Source organism: Patagioenas fasciata, chromosome 3 (genome assembly GCF_037038585.1).
Source record: "Patagioenas fasciata isolate bPatFas1 chromosome 3, bPatFas1.hap1, whole genome shotgun sequence".
In the NCBI taxonomy this organism is placed as follows: domain Eukaryota; kingdom Metazoa; phylum Chordata; class Aves; order Columbiformes; family Columbidae; genus Patagioenas; species Patagioenas fasciata.
The window spans coordinates 55,026,653-55,050,409 of record NC_092522.1 but is presented as its reverse complement, the minus strand read 5'-3'; the positions used below and the strand labels follow the sequence as shown (position 1 = coordinate 55,050,409).

At 40.1% G+C, this 23,757-nt stretch overlaps 1 protein-coding gene across 4 annotated transcripts in view; it reads left to right on the top strand.

Moving 5' to 3' along the window:
• Nucleotides 1-16,708: 16,708 nt before the first annotated feature.
• Nucleotides 16,709-23,757, top strand: part of MAP3K4 (mitogen-activated protein kinase kinase kinase 4) — a 68,641-nt gene continuing 61,592 nt past the window's right edge. For 3 of the 4 annotated variants that reach the window (XM_065834336.2, XM_065834337.2, XM_065834335.2), the window contains exon 1: nt 16,709-17,158. In XM_065834336.2, coding sequence (XP_065690408.1) covers nt 17,094-17,158 — 65 coding nt within the window. In that variant the 5' untranslated portion in view covers nt 16,709-17,093. The remainder of the gene's footprint in view (nt 17,159-23,757) is intronic. The other variant, XM_065834338.2, reaches the window with a different exon arrangement.

The following is a 23,757-nucleotide window of genomic DNA, read 5'->3' as shown; positions in this document are numbered from 1 at the left end:
GGATGACCATGAGCCAGCACTGTGCCCTTGTGGCCAGGAAGGTTAATGGCATCCTTGGGTGTATTACAAGGGGGGTGGTCAGTAGATCGAGAGAGGTCCTCCTTCCCCTCTACTCCGCCCTGGTGAGACCCCATCTGGAATATTGTGTCCAGTTCTGGGCCCCTCAGTTCAAGAAGGACAGGGAACTGCTGGAGAGGGTCCAGCGTAGGGCAACAAAGATGATTAAGGGAGTGGAGCATCTCCCTTATGAAGAAAGGCTGAGGGAGCTGGGGCTCTTTAGTTTGGAGAAGAGGAGACTGAGGGGTGACCTTATTAATGTTTATAAATATATAAAGGGTGAGTGCCACGAGGATGGAGTCAGGCTCTTCTCGGTGGCAAACAATGATAGGACAAGGGGCAATGGGATCAAGCTGGAACACAAGAGGTTCCACTTAAATTTGAGAAAGAACTTCTTCTCAGTGAGGGTAACAGAGCACTGGAACAGGCTGCCCAGGGAGGTTGTGGAGTCTCCTTCCCTGGAGACATTCAAAGCCCGCCTGGACACATTCCTGTGTGACCTCACCTAGGCGTTCCTGCTCCAGCAGGGGGATTGGACTAAATGATCTTTTGAGGTCCCTTCCAATCCCAAACATACTGTGATACTGTGATACTGTGATACCTTTGGCATAGTTTTAAACCTGTTAATCTGCATACACCAGTATATTTTACAAACATGTCCCATTAAAGCATATGTAACATATTCACATAGGTATGAACAAATGAGAAATGTACAGATAGCAATACATAGCTCAAATGACACAACACACGATTTTGCACCACAGAGACAGGATGATACAAGTTTTAGAAAGGAAGGACATGTAGGAATTCTAGGCAGAATGTCACTTGAAAAACAAAATGAGACATGGAGAAATTTCCATCACAGTGTCTTCAAGGCAATAGTGCAGGTACAGGCTTGCACACAGGCCAGTATATTGCAATACTGCTGTTTTATTTTAGAGAAAAAGAGTCTCCTGCAAGAGTTTCATGTTCTGATTAGAGCAGTATGCATTCTCTTCTTATAGTCTTTTTCTTTGGTTTTGGGTTAGAGGTTGTTTTGTACTTATCAGTACAATGAGAGACCCACCTGTGGTCTGTCCTGCCCTCCCAGGCTGGCACACAGTGGGGGCAGCAGGTGCCCTGGGGAGGTGTGGCTGTGCCTGGGTGGAACTTGCACGAGCCACATTAGGGTGAGAAGAGGCTGGTTGCTTCTCTGAGTACGGGTTGGCCAGGTTCTGGTTCTGGACAGTGAAGTGCCCAAATTTAGAATATGGACTGGAGGAGTTTTAAGGAGTTTCTGTAGTGTTGAGACTGCCAACACAGAACAGGAGGGACACATTTTTAACACGAGTCTTAATTTGATTCTAAAGTACATATATATGTCAGAAGGCACATACAATAGAGAAGAAAACTCATCTGTAGCACGGCAGATGTCAGCTCTCAAACCCTGTATCTGGAATGAGGAAGGCACCTGATAGAGACCTGAACAAATTGATTTCCAGTACTTAACTTGCTCCCTATTATTAACTTTGAACACAACTCTGAGACTATGAATTGACCAAAATTATTATTTATTTAACAATCAAAATACAGCAAGTGAAAAAGTCCAAAAGAACAAGCTGTCTAAAAGATAAAATGTATGTTGACTGGATAAGATCAACAAATAAATCAGACCAGGGCAGATAAGAGCAGGAAATGCAGGTCCAGTCAGGAACACTTTCCACAGTTTTCCAATTATGTAGCTTATGAGATCAGAAGATTTCTCACTTTAAAAGGAAATAAAATTTTTGCCTGGTGAACCTGCCCTTTTGGAAGTTCAATATATTTGAATACTGTTGTTTTATGCATCACACTTAAAGGACAAGTGATAGAAGAGGAGGAGTGTCTCAAAGCAGCTTCTGTCAGTCTGTCACTGTGGAGTAGGGAACTTCAGATTCTAGAGGCAATGTTGCATATTGATCTTTGTGGACATGACCTGCTGCCAAGGTCTGGGTTTCTTTTTCTTTTCTTAGCATGGCTTTTACCAAGCATAAATATAGCTACATAAATAGTGAGAAGCTATTTTTGAACATTTTGGTCACTGCTAAATACAGAATTGCTAACCCAAGCATTCAGAAGTCATGATTCAGGTCCCCAAAATGAGGAGGCTGGCCTAAGTGTGTAGATCTTTTTTTTATTTGCTGTCTGTTTTGCTTACCGAAACTTTAGAATACTTCTGGGTCATATATTCAAGAACTTTGCTCCAAAAATGTAGATAGAAATTTAATCTGAGTTTATATTTGCCTGTAATTAACATGGCTCCTGGAGCCGGGACTTAAAGAATTCTCCCTGATGTTCTGAGACAAGTGGAAATCTTGGGAAACATTGTAAACTACTGGTAGCTGAAATTTCTTTAATTGAACACAGGAATGTCACCAGGGAGGGGACTGACCAGCAGAGGATGGAGGCACCGTTCATCTCCTACCTTCCCTTGTTTTCAGAGATTTGATAGAAGGGAAGCACAGTGCCTCCCAGTACAGCGGTGACATTAGTTAACCCACAGCAGAACGGCAGAAATCTTCTGAGTGAGACACTCGCTCATGCAGCACAAATACATCATGAATGTCACACAGCACGTGAGTATCATGGCACAAATGTCAAATAGTCTGAGGAACACTTGCAACAGGCATTAGCTTGAACTTGTTTGATGAATGTTTTGCACAAGTAATTCCAAATGGTGACGCATTTGGGAGGGTTTTTATGTTTTGTTTTGCAATTTTAAAAGCAGCTCACAAGCAGAACTAATTTTGTCTAGTGACATGAAAACAATATATTGCTTGTCCTGTTGTAAGCTTAAGCACAAAATGATTTAGTACATCCTCAGCTTCTACTCCCCAGCAAATTTTAAACTTGGACAATGTTGCTAGTAACTGAGACTTCCTGCAAGAATGGTTTATTGTCCTTCTTCCCTTGAAAGGATCCATTTTTAAGCAATCAGTGTCATTAGAGCTGGTGACTGTTTCATCTCTAAGAGCACTTGCAAATATATTTTTCTGGATGAACCACCCTTTATTCACTATTGTATTTTTCCTGGAAACACCTCAAAAACAAAATCATACACAGGGAATATATTGGCCTTTTCAATAGTACAGATTATCAAACTTCCCTTCTATAAAATGGTTTTAGCATCCTTTTATATTTCAAGACTCTGAACTGGTCTTTGCTGAAAAATAATATACTTGTACTAGTACTATACTATCTGATTCAGTAACCAGTCACTGAATACCTGCTCTGTCTTCTGCTTGCTCTCATGAATTCCATGTTCTGCCTTACAGGGGCATCCTTTTGCCTACTTAAATTAATGAAATGTATTTCTGTAAAAATACTGTAAAAATACTGTAAAAATGCCAGGTCATTTTTTTCTGTAGCTCTCAAAGATGGTTGTGTGTCTTTTACCCTCCTCGCTGCTTAAAAGCTTCAGAGTCTGCTTGATACCTGTGAGGGAACAAATAGTCTGGCAGGGAAGGGCATGGGCAGGGCTTGCATCACCCTGGCCCGTTCCTGCTTGTTGAGCCAGCTAGGCAGCCCAAGTCAGAGGTTACACCTTCCCTAAATGAGTGTAATCTGAATACTCCTCCAAGCACACTAGAGAGCTTAGGGGGAAGAGCCAGAATCCCTGAACGATTTCTTCTGGGTTTTCTTCCTGTGGCTGACTGTTGATGTCCAACCAAGACGCAAAGAAACTGACCGGTCACACTGTCTGTACCCTTACCCTTGCAGATATCATGCAGTGTGTAGCAGGGCTATGACTCACACCACAATAACCTGAAAGTCAAGTCAGCCATGCACTCTGCTACTACCCATGGAAGTAAAGGGAGGGAGCACTTGGGCAAGGGAGAGAAAAGCAGAAGCTCTGCGGTGCAGTTCCCCCTCCGGCTCTCGGCAGGTCAGCGTTCTGCAGAGCAGGAGCAAGGAGGCCTGCAGCAAACATGGGCTGGCCTAAGAGATGCCTGGCCTTCTGCTGTGACCTCATGCTCCTGCAAAGCCACAGGGACTTCTTTGCCAGGTCACTGGGCTGAATTTGCAGCTCTTTGATTTTGCAAATGTTTTCTTCAAGGTTTAGCCCTACCTAATGCAGATTAAATGTATAGCTACATACCATGCAAAGGTGGTCAGAGACACTGAACATTGCAACTCCCTCTGTGATTTTGCATTTCACACAGAAAATACAAAACAGGCCAGCTTGGTTTAATGACTTTAACTAGCTGAAAAAAATGTTAATATTACCTTTCTTACTTGGATGTGGGTTAGGAAAAATTTGGGAAATTTTTTGAAAAATTTGGAATTTGGAAAAATTTGAAACTTGGAAAAATTTATTTCCGTATCCAGCACTTTAAGGAAATATAAACCTTGAATATCAAGGGTTGCTGGTGGCACGGAGAACATCCAGGCTTTTGTTCATAGACAGGGAATCTGGGTACTGTTCTGATAATGTATTTGGCAGATGGGGAGCACGCAGCTGCATGAGCATTCAACAGCTCAACTGTGCAGCCTGTTCCTTAGAGAGTTCCTTGATCCAGAAAAAGAAAAAATGTTCATCTTTCTGGCACTGAAACTATGTCTAATTTTATTGGTAAGAATAAACCTACTTGTACGCACAATAAATGAGACCTTCACAGTAAGCTAATGATGGGTATCTATGATGTATGCCAGTAGCAGCTCCATTATTGATTTAGTTATACTGGTAAAAAATGGACACTTTATTACAGTTTTATGCTGCAATGGAAAGAGATTCAATTATGCTCATAAGCACTGCTGGAGCTGTATTTATAGTTCTGTCAGTTTTCCCCAGTATAAATACACCAAGAAAACCTTTCTCAGCTAGGCAGATCATACAGAATTTAGGACCACTCTGAGTGAGAATGCTTTGAAAAAAAGTGCTATGTAATCCAAACATGTGGAAGTAGAAAAATCAAGCACTATACAAAGGTGAGAAACATGGTTCATAAACACATTGTAATAATGACATAATAACCTCAATAAGTTATTTTTAAGGCAGACTTCTTAATTTGAATTAAAAAATCAACTAAATTCAGTGCAGTCAACCGTTGTTAAACGAATACTTGAATCAGGTTAGTATAAGGCTCAAGTTATACTAGAAAGGCAGTACCTACAACATCCTCTTGCTTCTGCTGTTTCATCCTTTCTATATCTGCTGTATATAACTATGATTACTATTCCTAACAGAACTTACCATTAAATATCATATCTGGATGTGCCCTGTCATGGTTGTAATTGCATGTATCTAAGCATATTTCTTAATTTCCTCCCCAACCATATTATACAAGAGTGTTATATTTTGAAATTTAAAAAAAATAGAAGATGAAGTATGTTAAAAAGAGGCAGATTTAAGCTGGCTGATTCTTTATATAGCTCTGAATACAGACAATATACATTTAAACAGTATATTTCAGATTATTTTTATATGCAAATACCTGCATTTTCCTAATCAGCTTCTAGGACTCTGATGACCAATATGAGCACAACTGTTTATGTTGAATCTTCATATTTATGCATGAATATAAGGCTTTGTAGATGTCAAGCTAGTAATCAGATTCACTTCTGATTTGCACTAAATGTTGCAAATAGTATAATATGAAGAAAACTTGGCAGCACACATTAGTTACTGAGCTGTGGACCAAAATGCTGATGATGAAATAGGAAAAGCATTAAATAGCATATTTAAAAGGTTGGTTGCTTGTTACTGCTTTCTCAGGCAGAAATCTTTTAAATTCACATAAAGATCATTTGACCTTACAGTTCACAGGAAACTGGACTCCGTGATGACAACGCTACAAGCTGTGGCTGTGACATCTACAACTTGCAGCTTTCTAGCAGACTCATACTCACTGCATTACATCAGAGTGTAATTTTGATAGTTCTGCCCTTACTGTCTTTAGACAAGTGATGAGGCAGGCAAAACATCCCCTTCTGAAGTCTATGTGAGCTAGTTACTTCAGAGAGAGAGATCCATTCACAGTTAAATCCTTATTCAACACTCTGTTTGGCAGGCTGTTGTGGATACAGCAAGGAGATTTGGAACAGCTGTAATAAATGTAGCATGAAATGTAACTCTGAAACATAGCGGTAATATAACTAGACTTTAGGTACTTGCCACACAAAACACGCTTATAGGCTGTTTTCAAATGCAGGCAATGCAATAATTAAAATACATCAGAAAACTCAGCCGAGGTGCATTTCAATGAATGGGGAATAGTACAGAGCTAATTTGTCTCTTGGTTTGGCAAACCTCACAGAGGGAAAACAACTGTTGAAATCAGAGGAATCTAAGATTTTTCAGAATCTGACTTTGTTCAAATGAATAAGGGTGTCACATTCACTTTTGCAGACAAGTAAAGTTGACCACATCCAAATAATCACAGGCTTAGTTTATTTCACATGTAAAATGCAACTGTTTATAATTTATACAAATTGAATATCAGGATTTTGTATCATTTGAAATACAAAAGCAAAAGACATTGTTAATGTTAATTGTTCTTTAAAAGTTTCTTAATTAACCTACAGTCCAAGTATAAAATAAAATTTAAAAAAATCGTACAGTCAGCCTGGCCGTAAAACTTCATTAGTAAGAAATGACACAACTTCGAAAAGGAGGAGAAAAAGGACTTGCTCACAAAGCTGTCCTTACATCCACATAAACAGTCTTTGACCACTGTCTTCTGACAGGAAGTTATAATTTGATATGCAGAAGTGGCTACGTAACAGCAGCGTGAATTCTATATTTTAGAATAACTTCTTACCTGCAATTGTCTTTATTCAAAATCCATAATCTAAAAAGCCCACCATTTGTGACAAAATTATAAATAATATTAAAAGTTTTGTGGTGCTGTCTGCTTTTAAATAGTCTTATTTCCTAATGAAAATTAGAGATTGTATTAGAGATTGCTTGTGATTTATAAGTATTTGTGAGATCAGTCATAGAATGGTTGAGGTGGAAAGGTTCCTCTGGAGATCACATCATCCCAATCCTTTGCTTAAAGCAGGGTGAGCAGAAGGAGGTTGCTCAGGGCCATGACTAGTTGGGTTTTGAATATCTCCGAGGATGGAGTCTCCACGATCTCTCTGAGCAACCTATGCCATTGTTTGACCATCCTCATAATGAGGAAAGTTTTTCTCATGTTTAAACAGAATTTACTGTCGTTTAGTTTGTTCCCACTGCCTCTTATCCCTTCACCAGACACCCCTGGGAAGAGCCTGGCTCCATTCTTGACTCTTCCCCATCATCCCATTGGTAAGATCTTTCCTGAGCCTTCTCCAAGCTGAACAGTCCCAGCTCTCTCAGCCTCCCCTCAGATCCCAGATGCTTCACATACTTTATTGTCTTTGTGGTCCTTTGTTGAACTCACTTCGGCATGTCCATGTCTCTTTTGTGCTGGGGAGCCCAGAACTCAGCTGTCATTTGGAGGCGTTTTATAAATGTGCAAATATTACATTTTAATGCAAAAATTTTAACTGAATATTTTTCTCTACATTCTTAAATCCAGATAAGAATAACAGTCTTATTCCTATATGAACCTTAAGTGTCCCTTTAGAAATATAGTATGTATTAGAGTCATCTTCCATACCTTATAGAATACATATCTTCTTGTTCTGTGAGTAGTCATCTATGCCTAATGAAGACCATGAAAGACCACCTCAAACTGATGTGCTATAGCTCAAATGTCCATCTAAAGAGTTAGTTAGAAGGCAAATTACTCTGTGATCTCATTGCAGACAGGCTACCATTACGCAACATGTGATAAAGTTTTGCACCTGACCCATCCTGAATGCTTCCGACGGGCGAACAAGCAAGCTCTTGCCAGCAGGCCTTCTCCAGTACTACTGAAAGAATAGTGTGTGCTCACCCTGTTGGAAACTGGGTGCTGAATCTGCAGATAAGCATTTTTTTCCTAGCTCTATGTGCTGCAAGATCTGTGCCCTGTTAGAAAGCTGAAGTCTTTTAAGTGAGCTCGGTATATTTTATGTTAATGTCGAGGCTAAGTAGCAGGACAAATTGACTGATGACTGTGCTAGGATTAAGGATGAAGAAAATTCCTCTACTGGACTTCAGACTATCTATAGATAAACAGCAGAAACAGGGCTCAAATATGCCATAGTATTCAGCCTGTAAGAGAGGAGGAACTGAGCAATGACAGATCCTCTGCTTCAACAAGGTCATCCTGTGCTCCACCAACACACTGTCTCATTCCATTATCCCTGGATAGAAACAAGAACTAACAACATTTTGACACTTTTGTTTGTATTTCTGATTATAACCACAGCTGAGATAACTGCTGTGGAACTGAATGGCTTCAGAGTGCAATTTAGAGTTAAAATAGTTACTCTTATAGAACAAAACCCACTGTATTCTCATAGTCACAGTGAAATCCACCCAAAGACACTGATAGCAACCACCTTTCAAAAAAATAGGATTTTCAAAAGCATTCTCAGTGCTAAGAAAAACAGAATAAAGTTACAAGTTATCTTTGTATTAGATAGTATTTTAACATCTTAATTGGTTAAAAATCTGTGACATCACTTTGTTTTCTCTCTCAGGCAAAACACAGTCATGGTATCAGTGATACCACTGTCATATATTGATAAGATTAACTGTATACCCATAAAGATAATAGGAACTTCATCTCTTAAACCAAAACAATATAAACTTCTAATGCTTGTCAACAGACACTGTTGTCTCAGATTCTGCTACTGAACTTTCCTTTGGCAGATGCACTTGAAATAATTACATCCCTGATATTCTGCTCTTCTCTGAGCATTAGTATGCCAGCAACCGCAAAGCAGCAACTGCACTGGCCTTAGACTGAGATGGATTTTCACACATGGTTATATCGGCAAATGATTTTTTTCAGATGCTCTTCACCTGGACTATTTTGATGCCACTTCACTGGCGTCTTTCAAATGCTGATTTGTAGGAAAAAAGGATGAAAACAATCCATAATGTTTTTTTATCTTATGAATTAAAGAACATGAGTGGGATTCCAAATTGTTAAATTAATTTTGTCCAAATTTGGACAAAACCCTTTCTTGAATGGAGTCTGAATCTGGAAAGTATTGGTTCATTGTGAAGATTTTTGGAAAATTATAAGCCTAGGAAAAAAAAAAAAATTTATGTACCCTCTCATACTTTCACTAAGGTCATTGCTATGGTAATAAAAAATACATTAAAATAAAACCTAACAATATTTTTCAAATTTTCCCCAAATTTCTTTTCCTTTTTCAAAAAATGTCATGGGTCAATCTAAATTATGTGTGAGCCAGCATATTAAAAGTAGATTATATTTCCTCTATCTGTAACATATTTTCCTGTCAACCACTAAAAAAGAAGGAACTGTGTGAGGTAATAGGATTACCAGGGATTTATAAAACTCCACAGGGCATCCAATGGCAAAGGCAAAACTTTTTCAAGTCACTTACAGAGATAGTTCTGCTGGTTCTGTGTAGCCTCTGCAACTGCGATGGATGCATGTAGCATTACCTAGGCAAATGGGCGAGAAGGAGGATGTTAGAAAAAGGTGTAACTGGAGTAAGATTTGTGCTCATTTCAACTGTAGAATTCTGTTGCACTCCATAAGAAGATTCTACAGCCACAGGGAAAAAAAAAATCCTGTCTTTTATTGCTTGAATTCCATGATAAATTTTTATACTTCATCTCCACAGAACACCTGGTCAAATGTTTGAGGTTTTTGTTTTGGCTAATATGCGGTCTAATTCAAAAGATGATACACATACAAGCCAGTGCCAAAACACTACAGTTGTGAATTTAGTGATGAAAATACAGGAATTCTGAAGTCAGAAGTCACACAATGCTTCAGTAACTTTGGTCATGGTTCAGACAGTCAGCTTTGTATTGCTTTCAATTCTCAGCCATGTTATTTGAACCTATCTTTAGGAGAGGTCAAAATGTAGAGTACTTGAAGGTAGGTTTCAGAAAGGCAATGAGCACAGATATATTCAATACAGCATCTTATTTTACTCACAAATGCACAAAGGCCATGCTGAATAAATCCTGAAACTCTTAGAGAGAGCCTGCATATATTATGGATCTTACAGATAACACGGCTGAGATCACTGGGATTATTAATTTACTTTTTTTCAATCCACCCTCTTATGTTTCTGGGATAATAGGAATTGTTAGATCACCAAACTTTACCTGCTCACTTAGTCTGCTTAGTACTAAACAGACACAAGCCTCCCTAAAGGACCTTAGAGAGACTCGTGGCTAATGAGATGAGCAGGTTGCTGCCTAACATGGCAAGAGAAAAAGTCAGAGGAAAAGGGCTCAGAAACTTGTCTCAAACAAGCAAACCAACAGGCATAATACATTGCTTTACAACTTATCACCTGGGCAACAACCAGTAAGTATTTATAATGCACCTGGAGATCCTGGGCATCTCTCATCTCAGTGAAAAGTAGTAAGTAGGGCAGCCAAATGCTGTGTGATACCTGAGGATCTGTGGTGCTCTGATTCTTTGCAGAAGAATGTGTGGAACCACATCATACAAAATGGGTAGGGAAAAAAGACTCTTTACTATCCTACAGAATATGAAAGTTTTGCTTGGTTAAAGATCTCTAGGGAAGGAAAAGAAAAGAAAGAAAAATGAGGAAAGGAACTGCTAAGCTTTGCTGTCCGGCTTTTCGTAGCTCTTCCAGAGATTCCAGCACTGTACTTTGTGGTTCTCCATTATTTTTGTCTAGGAAGGTTTCAGAAGTAGTGTCATTCATAACTAACATCCATGACTCCTCTTGAACTGCCTCACAGAGGTGCTAAATGCATGGAGGCTACCTCTTCTGTAGTTGCTCAGCAGAGAATGTCACACAGATCTCAGCTCCCTAACACAAGCATCATAAACTGGATTCCTCAGCTGGCTGTAGCAGGAGAGACTGCTGCTGCCAGGAAAGCAGATCAGCTCACATCATTCAACAGCTATTTCAAGTGCTGTGTGCTATGTTTCCTAGCAGGTATGTGTCTTAAAATAAGCATTCATACCTGTGAAGAAGACAAATCCAAAACAATTAAAGAAATAATAATAGGGGCCAATAAGACTAAAATGAGAACAAAAAACTCCGAATGCATTGAAATACTGTCAACTCACAGGCAATTGTCTATTTAGAGTGTTTTAAACTGTGTAAGAATTTAGAAGGATGAAAATAGTTACATTCACAATGAGGTAACAGCTTTTTATAAGTAATGAAGTGGACAGAAATGAAGGTGTAAGCTAAAACCTGAAACATTGCAGACTTGGAGACAACTGGGAGTTGTAGAAGGAGTTATAATCCTGTTCTCCTCTAGTTAGGGGGGCATTGCGACAAATGGAGAATACCTACTTCCTATTGTTGTTCACCAGAACCTAGCCATCAGCAGGATTACACCACAAAACTCACCTTGCGAAGTTGTGGGTGATAAATTATTCCAGATGATGCAGAGCAGAAGGAGGAAATGGATCCTATAAACATTTTTATAGATGAGTAACTGTTCTCCCAGGGTTGTCCCATTGATGTCAGCATGTCTGTTACATAAGTGAACTGATGTGTAGATAAATGTTTGCAGGAATCAATATTAAATGAAGATAAAAATTTTCTCATGGCTGCTTATAATTCCATACAGCTGAATGCAACAGCCAGGAAGTGCTGGGGTAAAGGAATACACCAGATACACTGCTTTCTGTGACTATTCTCACTTTATAGGAAGAGCTGTTGAAAGGAGGAGGGATGGACAGGAGCTGTAGAAGATATCCCTAGGCAGGGAAGTTTGATATAGATCTCACAGCTGTTTTCTGCTGGGATAATGCAGCTGATGTAAGGAGAAAGAATCTCAGATGCACAACTACATACATTAGATATGTTAAAATATCTAGTCTGGAACATGTTTGGTTTTTTATTCTTTTTCTTTCTGGGTTGATGGAAATAATTAGTATCACTTTACAACTTTTAATATAAACAAGCGTTGAAACTTGCAAGATGCCTGAGAACAGGCAGAGCTGCGTGCAATGGTGCACTAAATTGCACTGTCAGGCACACACAGAAAACAGATGGGTATGCTCTGGGTCTACAAACATGGTTTCAGAGGATGAGGCCAAATTCTTCAGTGGACCTTCGTTGAACATGAAAATATTATATTGAACATAAAGGCAAACAAGTGCTGCAATGATCTTGGTCTTGTTTATAAGTGTCCCACAGTTGGTCACCAAGGATGTCTGTTATACAGTTGGGGAAAGAATTATAGTGTGATTTAGCTACCTTCAAGCAAGCTTAATCTGTTGTTGATAATCAAGTTCAAGTAGCACTAAATTCAGAGCAGCTTATTTTCACCAGTCCAAAGTCAGTTCTTGAGAAGACACAAGCTACTGTAGCCAGACTGTTACAATACATGCCTTGCCTCAAAAACATTTTCAGTCTCTTTATATGTAAAGAGAATCATCACTACATCCAGTGTCCAGGTACCTTTGAGTACCAGCCAGTGATTTTAGCTATGCCCAGATTTACAGACGCTAAGCCCAAAGGCCAGCTTTACACAGTACAAGCATACTGCTTTAAGCACAACTGAGGTTCACACTTCTCATATGTGGGTCATACCGTTTTAATAATGCCAAAGGCAGTGTTACATACAGTTGCTTTTTAGGACAGGAAGTACCAAAAAAAAAAAAAAAAACCAACCAAAACCCAGGAATGTTTCTGACCTCATGCTACTCTTAACAAAATACTCCTTTAATAGTGATGAGTTAATGATATCAAGCTGTGTGTGATCTGACATGCAGCATGTGAGATGACAGTGTTCAGACAGAAATACTCTACCTCCATCAAGCTAGCTGGCTCCTATTACAGCACGGGTGTTAAACCATGCTGCTGAACAAGCTTTGGCAGCCAGCACACCAGCTTCTGAAGTGAATGAATCACAGTGGTAACGGATGGTTGAACACGGGTATATACAGCGTGGCTCCTTTATTTCTTTCAGAGGTTCACACTTCAAATCAGTTGCAGCGAAGCTCAAATCACACGACACTGAAAACTGAGTTTCGTTTCAATTAAAAAAAAAAACAACAGCCTGATCTTCTGTGAAAGCAACAAAACTGTAGATGGAAGAATCTACATATTTCCAGGTAGAAATGCATCTTGGTATTCTATTTTGATTATGGAGTAGCTACATAAGAAAGAAATGGTGTCAGATTGTCTTGTAGATATTAACTGCAGGTGTTTTTCATATTTTATTCTTCATTGCATGGCAGAAGAGCATTTCTAATCTGTGACCAAGAACAAAACGAAAATTCTATCTTCAGCACATCTAAGCAGATCTAGACTAACCATACCTAACAGGCTGCTTTCCAATGTCGACTGTTGAAAGGGGGATTATGTCCAAATTAACCTTGCTTCGACTTTTAAACAGCTTTTAGTGGAATTAAAGAATTTATTGGAAGGAAAAACTAAATCTACAAAGCTGTTTTCATCAAGAACTTTCTGATTACTATGTTTCATTAACTGTTGTTAATGCTGTGCTTTTGTCTACATAGCATTCATAAACTGAAATAGAAGTTTGGCCTTGTGACAGGTATTGGGAGAAAAAAAATTGAAAGACATTCTTGTAATGTATTTAATTACCTACATAGACCCAATCTTTCTTTTTCTTCATTAGCATTTTTTGCATATAGAAAAGAGATGTAGAACTCACAAATGACAAATGCACGGCTGCACTTACAATCCTCTCTGATAGTGGTGATAACATGAGGAAAAAGGAATAATAGAATCCATGCACCAGGAATATAGTGAAATTTAAGTGGTAGTTGCAGTAGAAATTTTAAAAAGCTATTTGAAAACCTATTTTTGTTATAAGAATGCTATTGTCATCTCTTCGTTTTTTATTGCAAGTTCTAGGACCGCTGGTGTAATAAAAGGCATGCTGCTGGAATAAAAAGTAATTCCTAAGCAATAGCACATGGTTGCTGAAAAAAAAAAGAAAAAGAAAGAAAAAAAAAGAAAATTAATCCTAAAACTTCAGAAAATAGAAATTAAACTGAAAGAAGTTTGTCTATTTTGACAGTTGCCTGGTTTTGGTTTTCTTTTTCTAAACCTAGAATTTTGGGAACATGGTTTTGTCATATCAGGCAATGAAAACCACTAACATTACCAATATTCTTAATAAATTTTCTGACAGATTAAGACATCATTTATTGTGACATCTATTTTAATTTTGTGCCTTCTTCTGTTCCAGTAGTGGAACCAGAGTTAACAACTTCATTTATCAATTTCCATGCACTTGTGCAATGTTGATATGTTTAGACTATCAAACTCGCAGTCAGGGAGTCTTTGAGATAAAAAGACATTACTCAAAGAAGACAAAAATAATTAAAATAATTTTGTGCATATCGATTTTTGTAAGAGCTCTGTAACCTCTTTAAATTTTGTCTTTGCTAAATATTATCTCTATAAAGGCTCTGACAGTCTTATGTTGTCTGCTGTTTACTGTACTATCAGCTCCACATAGTATCTCTTCTTCTTTCCTTCCAATCGCTCTTTAGGCTATTCACAAACCTCTCACCATTTTCTCCTTGATGCCAGGAGCTATGTTGCTTATTATGGCCTATTGCAGACAAAGAAGTGCCACTGCAGCAAACTTACAGCCTCACTTTGCTTGGCCAGTTATCTGTAGTTTTAGCATATTCTCTATGGCACGCCAAAGAACGTGTTGCAACCCAGTGTGCTGGGTTGCCCTACAGGGAAAGAGCCATGCAGGGAAGTCTGTTCTTGACCTCCTTGTTTGGGAGGCTGCAGTGAAGCCAAATCTGCAGTGAACCCAAATTTGCTTCAGCACATCATCTTAATATTTACAGAAAGTAAAGCAGTGGACAGTCCCCAATTCCACCTTTTGCTCAGGGCCCTTGGGGTGTCTGTACATCTATATCATCATGCCGTCACATCTGTGGCAAAAGGCAATATCAGATCTTTTTTTCCTAGTTAATGAAAACTCTGTGCTTCTACCATATCACTACACTGATTGTTTTGATAGAAGAAACAATGAAGCTGAAAATTTTTGCCATGATTGCTAAAGACTTTGCTGCCCTGCAAATAGCTAAAGAGATGGTGTCAGATGACGACCTGTAACATAGCTGAAAAGAATGCTCAAAGCCATTGCTATGCAATTATTTCATCAATGACATTGGACCTTTGTTATTTGCAACCATACGGAAAAAGGTACATACTGTGAAAAGAGCAGCATTACTTTAGATTTAGAGAATTTATGGTTTTATGGAGATGACAACTAATTTATTAGGTTAGCACTTCAGAATTTCTCGTGTTGACTTTCTTCATCGACAGTTTCTAACTTTTGTTCACAGTGACAGATTAGTAAGAAAGTATTGTGTATATCTGTCTTTAGAACGGCTTTTTGGGTTTGAGCTCAACTATTTGACCGACAATCATTGATATGTTAAATACTGGGTTTTTTTTCCATTTTATGAGGTAATCTTAAGTAATAATTCTGCACATTAACAGCAAATGTATTGATGTTTAAATGTCATGACTATCAGGGTCATGATGATTCAGGTGTTTTTCTTGACCTATAGAAAACATGAAACTGGCTTCTTGCAAAATGTAATTCATCTGGTCCCACATTTTAATGCACATATTTATTAAGATGATAAACATATAGTAGAAGTATCTTCTGCATTCTAGCTTTTAAAGAACATATTTCAAAGGGCTTGTTAAAATCAATTTGTAGAAACTTCTTAAACGTGGGTAGCTACATGGACAACTTCATATCATGAACAGCAACATTACAACTTGACCTCAGTGTGAGGCTAGAAATTTGTTTTAATTTCTTGGACAGTTAAGTTAATGAAGGAATTGTGCATAAAGCAGAATCCAGCACTGATTCCAGTCCAAGTTCAAATTTCACTCTTCAGAAATAACATATACTGTTTGTATACCCATAACTGATGCCAGGGTTTGCTGCTGTGCTGTCAGCCATGTAAAACAAAAGATGAGGCTCCCTCTCACCAAATGCAACAATTAAATAACTCATGGCACTTTTCTGCCTTCGAAGGGCGTTAACATTGGTATCCCAGCCAAACTATGGTTCAGGAAATCACATTTTTCCTCCCTGTAGTTCCAAATGGACAACGTGGCTCCGTGTCTCTGTTTGAGGCTGATAACCAGTGCTGCTGGAAGCTTTAGAAAGACCATGTTTATAAAATGAAACAAGTTAGTTCGTAAGCAACAAAATAAATGATGCTTTTTTTTTTTTTGTTCTCTTTTCTGCAAAGCTATGCACACTCCAATCATTCTGCCATGTAGCCCCTCAAGGGACCTCGAGAGCCTTCCATGCCTTTGAGCTCCCTGGAGAAGGCTGCGGCAGCTCCAGCCCCAGCACGGTGCCCATCTCGCAGTCAGGCTGCAAGGAGCAAGTACCTGCTCGGGTAAAAACCTCTGGGTACTCGGGTTTTTCTTCAACTCCTGGCTGCTAAAGTTGTAGAAAGTTGCAGCTTCTGGGACCCCCGGCAGCCCTGAGTGGCAGCCGCCAGCGGCCGCCAGCTGCTGCCCGGGGCGGGGAGGGAGCCAGGCGCCAGCTGGCGGGGCGGCAGCTCCCGCCGCGCTCCAGCACCGCCCGGCGCCGGACCGAACGCGGCTCCTCCCGCAGCACCGCGGGCAGATCCCGTCGCGTTCCCGGGAGGGTAGCGCCGCAGTTCCCCAGCGCGCCCCGTCCCCACCGCCAGCCAGGCGGGGGCAGCGGGCGGGGGGAGCCGTCGCCCGGCCCCTACCGAGCGAGCGCCTCTGGCTCGGCCGGTCCCTCCTCGCGCGCCGTAGCGATGCTCCCGGCTTCTCTGCCCGGGGAGGCTGTTCCCAAGATGGCGGCCGCGCGGGCGGCTCTGTACGGCCGGGTGTCTGCAGCTGGGTAGGGATTCCCCCCCCCGCCTTCCCCTCCTCCTCCCCGCTGCACCCCCGGCTCCGCAGCGGGCCGGGCTGGGCCGCGCACTGCGATCCGCCGCCATGCCGCCCTCGGTGCATGCATGAGAGACGTCGCCGTGCTGGTCTCTGTCGCCGCCGCCATGGAGGAGCCGCCGCCGCCGGAGAGGTCAGTACCCAGCGCTGCAAACAGGGAGCTGCGTGCAGAGAGCGGCGCGGGGCGCCTGTTGCCAGCCTGTGCTGTGCAGCCGAGGCGGGGGTGCGAGTGCCGGCCGCCCCTGCTGCACCGCCCGGGGCCGCCGGGGCACGGCGTCGGGAGCGCGGTGGTGCCGGGGGTGCCTGCCTAATCCTCCTGCCCCCCGGCCCCTTCACTGTGCAAAAAGCTCCGGCTGCTGCTGCTACTTCCGCGCTTTCATGAAGCGCCCCCCGAGTGCGAAAGTGCTTCGATAATAAATCTCTGGTGGCTGCGGTGGGTAAGGCGATGTTTTGTGGGCGCTTCGCAATTAAAGACAGATCGTTTCCTTCCCCCCTGGTTGAGCAGCCGGAGCAAACGGGAGGGTGTTCAGGGGCACTGGCAGGGCCGGCTCTCGGGGAAAGCTTTTGCCGGCGGTGGGGGCCAGAGCGGGTGGTTACGAGGGGTGCGGAGAGAGGGGGAACAGCAGTTAAAACCCCCGGCAGCGCTGACAAAATGTGACCTATGCTCGTGGACTTATGAACTGCAGCGATAAAAACACCGCCTTCTAGGAGGGTGTCCCCTGTTTATAGCAGCCGTGATTACAACCCGGTGGTTGGGTGCGCACCGATAAAACAGCAGGATCTCGGAGTATCATTTCTGGCAACGTTGCAATCGGTATTTGTCAGAAGATACAGTTTAAAAAACCAAAATATCTTCCACAAAGAGGACTGGCGCTATAGTGCCTCAAGCTTTTTGCAACTGCTGTTACCTCCTGAATGTGCTGACCTGCAGATTGGCTTTTTGCAAGTCTCCATCTGTGCCCTGCTGAGAGATGGGGATGCAAATTACTTCATGGTTTAGTGTTTCCAACTGGCTGTAGAAATGTTGCATAAGTCCAAGTTATTAATTCCCTGGCAATTATTTCTCTTTTTAAAATAACATCCTGTTGATGCACTTCACTTCTCACTAGGAGACATTCAGGAAACGTTTTTTTAAGACGCTTGTGTGATCAATTAGTACTGTAAGGCAGTAGTCTGGCACGTTGTATTCCAGGTGTGCTGTGCAAAAAGCCTTGATGGTGTCGCGTTCCTGAAATCACTCTTGGATATTGCAAGCTACTGTTTCATACTTATGTAATAAAAGGGAAGTGGTGATGCACTCCAGTTTGGATCAGGACTGTGGAGTTGAACAATGTCTCGTTTGAGATTTCATCAATGTATTTTAATGATTTGTTTTTGTTACGTCATGAGAATGCCAAAACCAGACAGTATATCACAGTTAATTAGATTTAACATAAATATTATGAAATACAAATGCTAGTAGGGCAGCTGAATAAATAAGCTTCCCAGTTCCTTTTTACAGTATCTTTAGAGAGTAATAGTGCAGGTTAAGCAGAAATTGACTTGAAATACGGTTTGTACAACAGCATGACCCTAGACTTAGGCTGTCCTCTTGTAGGAGAGTAATCTGCTGTGCCTGGATGGAAAACACCCAGGCATTTCCTGTCTAGGGCCATTTCTGACCTCTGCTGGATTCTGCTTATTAAAAGACAGTTTATATGAGTCGGATGTGGGTGTGGATAGTGTGGTGGCAACTTTACCCGGCAAATGAAAATTGAATTAGTTATTTCAGAGTGAGCTGGTGGGTGGGAAGGAGATGTCGCAAAACAATTAGGTAGCCCTAATTTGTGTCGGGTAATGCATGTACTCCACTGTGATTCACTTCTGTGTGTACGTTGTGTATCAACTTCACGTCTGATTTAGAACAGAACTGCTTCTCTGGCTTTACATAGTACTTGTTTTTTCTGAAAAGTAATGCAAGGGCAAAGTGTCTGAAGCTTTTTCAACATGATTAAAGCTGATTTAAATTCTGGAGTTATTAGGTGTTCAGTCTTGTGGCTGTGAGGTCAGAATCTTGTTGAAATCAGTAGGACTGTGCAGGCTCAAGAATTTGAAATCCATTTCAAGGCAGAGAGTTTTTAATCCTGTTTGTAGAATATTAATGTGTTCTTATTGATAAAGAGCTCTGGGTAGCGGTGAAGTGCAGTGGTATAATGCATTCTTTTAAAGTTAAATTTAATTACGCTAGAGAAGTACTTAGTCATTCTCATCAGCAGTACACCTACATTAGTTTTAAAAAGAAAGTTTATTGATTTATTGTTGTGAGACTGCCTTATATGTTGGAAGGATGTATTTGTGCAAGTATTCTATGTCTTGTCAGAATATAAACACAAGGGTACATTTTGTAAATCTAAGGCAAGCATACAATATATTCATGGCCTTTTTTGATTTATGCAATCCTTAGTCCAAAGCATTTGACTGAGAATCCCTCTCCAAAAGCAAACTGTTTTTCCCATGTCCTCCTTTCTTTCTTGAAACATAAACTTTGGGGTGGGAAGAGAGGGGAGGTAGCTCTAAACTGAAAAATTCTCTGGGAACCTCTGAGCAGACGTTGATTTTGAGATAGGTTTGCACTTGGACATTGGACAGCCTGCAGTGTTTATGGATAAATGAAAAGATAGTACTAAAAAGTTTAGGAAAGAATCCACATTTAAGTATCAATCCTTGTAACAAAGCATCGGAAAGTCTTCAAGATGAGATGTTTCCACTTAGAGAATTTAGAATGCTAATTAAAATGGGTACATATTTGGTGTTTCTTCATTATGGCCTAATGGCTTTAAATTTTCCAACCCCAGTTTTAGGCTTTCCCAAGACTTTTCTGGCACAAAATCCACTATAGAGAAAAACGACTCCTTAAGTATTTTCTTTGTCAGGGTGCCAATTTTGGTGGCACTGCAAAGGCATAAAGAGCCATAGGGCTACTCTGACTTGTGCCTTGGTTACCTGTAGCCCTCCTTTCTCCTGGCATGCATCCAGTGCAAAGGGTGAAGGAAGGAGCAAGGCTCTGAATAAAGCGGGACGGAATTGTGAATAATGTGAAGGCTTCCTCTGTGCCTGGGAATTTTTCAGTGGTCTGTCTATCAGATTGGTTGGCTCTGTGATGCCAGTGAAGTGGGCTGTCAGTCTGCAGCATCTGTTTGGGGAAAGCCTGAGGTCACGTCCCAAGTTGTATTCGAACTATTTTTCTGTTTGACTGATAGTGTGTCAGCAGTGGAAGACTTCAAAATTATTTTATTAACTTAGCATCTTAACTTCAGTAGGAAAAAATATCTGAGTGTATAGAGTTTACCATCCTTTTTTTCCCCCATGCATTTAAATGAGGTAAGATGTAATCTCTGTTCTTCATGTATTGCATTTTCTTGTTTACATCTGCAAGATTGGGATGAATGATTGCTCCACCTACATGCAAACACACATGAAGTGCTAGCTGAGATGTCTTTGGCATTTGTAGCAGCAAGGATTAGTCTGCCTTGTGTGGCTGCTTGAGTTGTTTTTATGTCTGTTAATTAGTGCTGTCTGTGTCAAGGTTGGTTTTACTATTATGTAAGCTGGTGATATTGGCCCTTGTGGAATTCAAATGCAAACTGTGCTGTGATGAAAAACAGATCTACTGAATTTAAAGGAAAGGATAAGGGATATGCAGTAATTTTTATTTTAGGGAGCGAACTGGGATTTTTAGAGGCTTATAAAGATTTGGCTTCCATGACAACCACATTTCTGAAATTGTATACAAACCATTCTTTTAAACTGCATCTAAAATAGATTTAGAAGACTTTTTTTATAGTACCCACTGCTAGTCAAGTATTATAGCATGTTGACCTCTGTCAGCACAGAAGGATACAGGTATCTTAGTTCTTATTTCTTCAGCTGTGTGATTGAATTTACTGTTGTATATGCAGGGCTATTACTTTCCTTAAGTTTTCCTCTGCTCTCAAGTGATAACTGCGTTGATGCTATATTTGGCCTGAAAACTATTAGCTAAATAATTTTTCAGTTTTAAAAAATAACTTAGAAACTTGTTCATTTGAAGAGCTGATAATTATCTCGTGCTCATCCTTGGCTGATTGCCAACATAGAACCAAACCGAAGTGTTTGCTCTTAACTCTGAGTTTGAGTGCTGCTCAAATGTTCACTAATGTCTAGTCCAAGAACCTGGGATGTAAAATCATGTCATGAACCTTGATCTGGATCCAGACAAGATGGGATATAACTTTATTGCCCTGATGAATGTCTCCTGCTCTCAAGGAGTAGAAGGAGGAAATTCATTCTGATCCTTCTGTGTCCTGCTACTGTTTAATGGTATTGACTGTTGTGTGTTACTTTCTAATGTGATGTAAAAGTATGATTTATTCTGCCCTTGGCTTACATGTGCTGCTGGTTTACTTGCTGATAGTTTCTCTCAGAGCACTGTTTGTAAAAGTTTTTACTATTTTAGCTATGAAACATCCATTCAGTAAGTGATAAGAAGGTCACAGTTCAATATGCCTCTGTGACTCCTCGTCTGTGCCGTGGAACTCCCCATGGGCATGTCCAGTGAGCATCTGGCCTGCTCCAAGTAGTGCAGAGACTGCAGCTCCATTGCATTGCCTGGTTTTTCCAAAGGTTGCAGACTCGTAGTCCAGCATCCAGTGCTTAGGCACCAGCTTCCACTAAAAGCATATTGAACTTCTAATGCTTCACCTTCAGGGTTCTCGTAGACTTTGACTTTATCTAAAAGATGAACTGAAACTCTGGGATCAAACCCAATTGGTAGCTTTTTCTTGTCCAGGAATGGAATTTTCTGCCAGAAGAGTAAAGTTTGTGCATGGGAAGGTGGAGGAAGAATGGTTGTAACAGATCTTGTTATATTTTTTCCTAGGTCTGTGTCTTTCCCAATTTATCACTATTATATATGATATAGTTTAGCCTAGCAGCTTAGCGCTTTTTGTCATAGTATCTCTTTTCCCAGTAGTGTGTAACTCTTCCTGATGTGGCTTAAATTTTCCTGAAAATCCATCCAGATTTGTTAGTATAGATTTTTCATTAGTGCTTAATTAAATATACTTTATTTTTTGAGTGCGTAGCTTGGGTACTTTGAGACTTTGGGATCTGATTTGTGCAGGTGCTGAGAACTCAACTGCAGCACTAACCCTGTGGATTTATACTGTGCTATATAATGTTAAACTGTCTTTAGTGCTGAAAACATATTTCAGGGCTTCTCATTAAAAAAAAAAGTGTGTATATATATATATATATATATATAGCTATTATTGGAAATGTCAGTTAATTTTTATTTTTTTTTCCCCAAAGATGAGTTAGGGTATAGTTAAGTTGAAAAAGTAGCACTAAGGATGAAGCATGGTGACTGAAACCAATTGTTCTGAGGCATTGTCAAGAAGAGAGCTGGATACTAGCTGAGCTGGGCGAAGCTCTCTTAGCTCCTGCTTCTGTTTGCAGCCTTACCTGAGAGGCTTAAATGTGGATGTGGAAACCTCATAAACCCATCAACATTTTCACACTTTTTAAGCATTATAGAGCAATGTCAGAATTAAATAGGTCTGTTGTTGTTCTTTCTTATTGAAATAACATATGGCATGGTTTTAATCAAATAATCTATTTGTGAATAGGGAAAAAAGCTCAGAGATGAATGTACATGTATGTTCTGTAAATGCTGTTATGTCATAATCCAAATTTGCATGAAAACTTAAAATAATCCAAGATGGGAAAAAATAGTTAACCTGTTTCCAAATTTACTAGTAAAAAAGAACAAGAAGTTCTGATAATTATTTTTTCTGAGATGAAAACATGAAAAATGGCCAAAACTGTTATAAGAGCTTCATTTAATTTATTTTTTTGTACTTATTTCTAGTTGGTGTAACTTGCAGAAGAAAAATTACTTCCTTAGATCATATAAATAGGTCTCAGTAGCTCTTATCTCTGCTTGCAATAGAAAAATATGATGAATACTAATCTGCATTTTGATTAATTTATTTTTAACTAATTGTTTGAAAATTTCTGTCTTTTTGAAGTTTACCATATTTTTGTACTGAGTCAAAAGGTGCTTCAGGAGCTCTCTGCTGATTCAATAGCCTTTGGTACATTTTTTTGGTGACTCTTTGTCTTTCTGTCATAAAGATAATAATCAAGCACCCAGAAGCTTCTGCCCAAGAATACAGGAGAATTTTGGGAAAAGTGGCAAAGTATTAGTGATTTAAAAACTGACCTGGTAGTTCTGAGATACTGAGAAGAAGATGATTTTGTTTGAATTTCTCTCTTAAAATAAATGTTGCTAGTGAGTATAGCAGAGCTGTAAGGGACTTTGCAATGGGGGGAACTGGCTATAGTCAGGCATGTGCTTGAGGCCTACTGTAGAAATAAAGTGTGTTCACACTCGCTGGGTCCTCTTGTAATTAATCAGCTTAAATGAGAGTTACAGAGGGGAAAAAGTGTTATTGGGAATCAATTAAAGATTAATGGTTTAGCTCTCAGCTTTACATTAGTGTTTTCCCCAGTGAGGTTTTCTTTTTCCTTGTAGGTCTCTGCAGAAATAGTGGTTGTTCTATCACAGTGAAATCTGCTACAAACCATTGCTGATCTTGCAGCGGAAATACTTGCTTTGTACTTTTCTCAGACCTCAGCTGGTGTGGGATTTACTGTACTCGGTGCTAAACTGTGAGCAGGGCTGTTGTAGTGTAAACCAAGAGTTATCAGGCA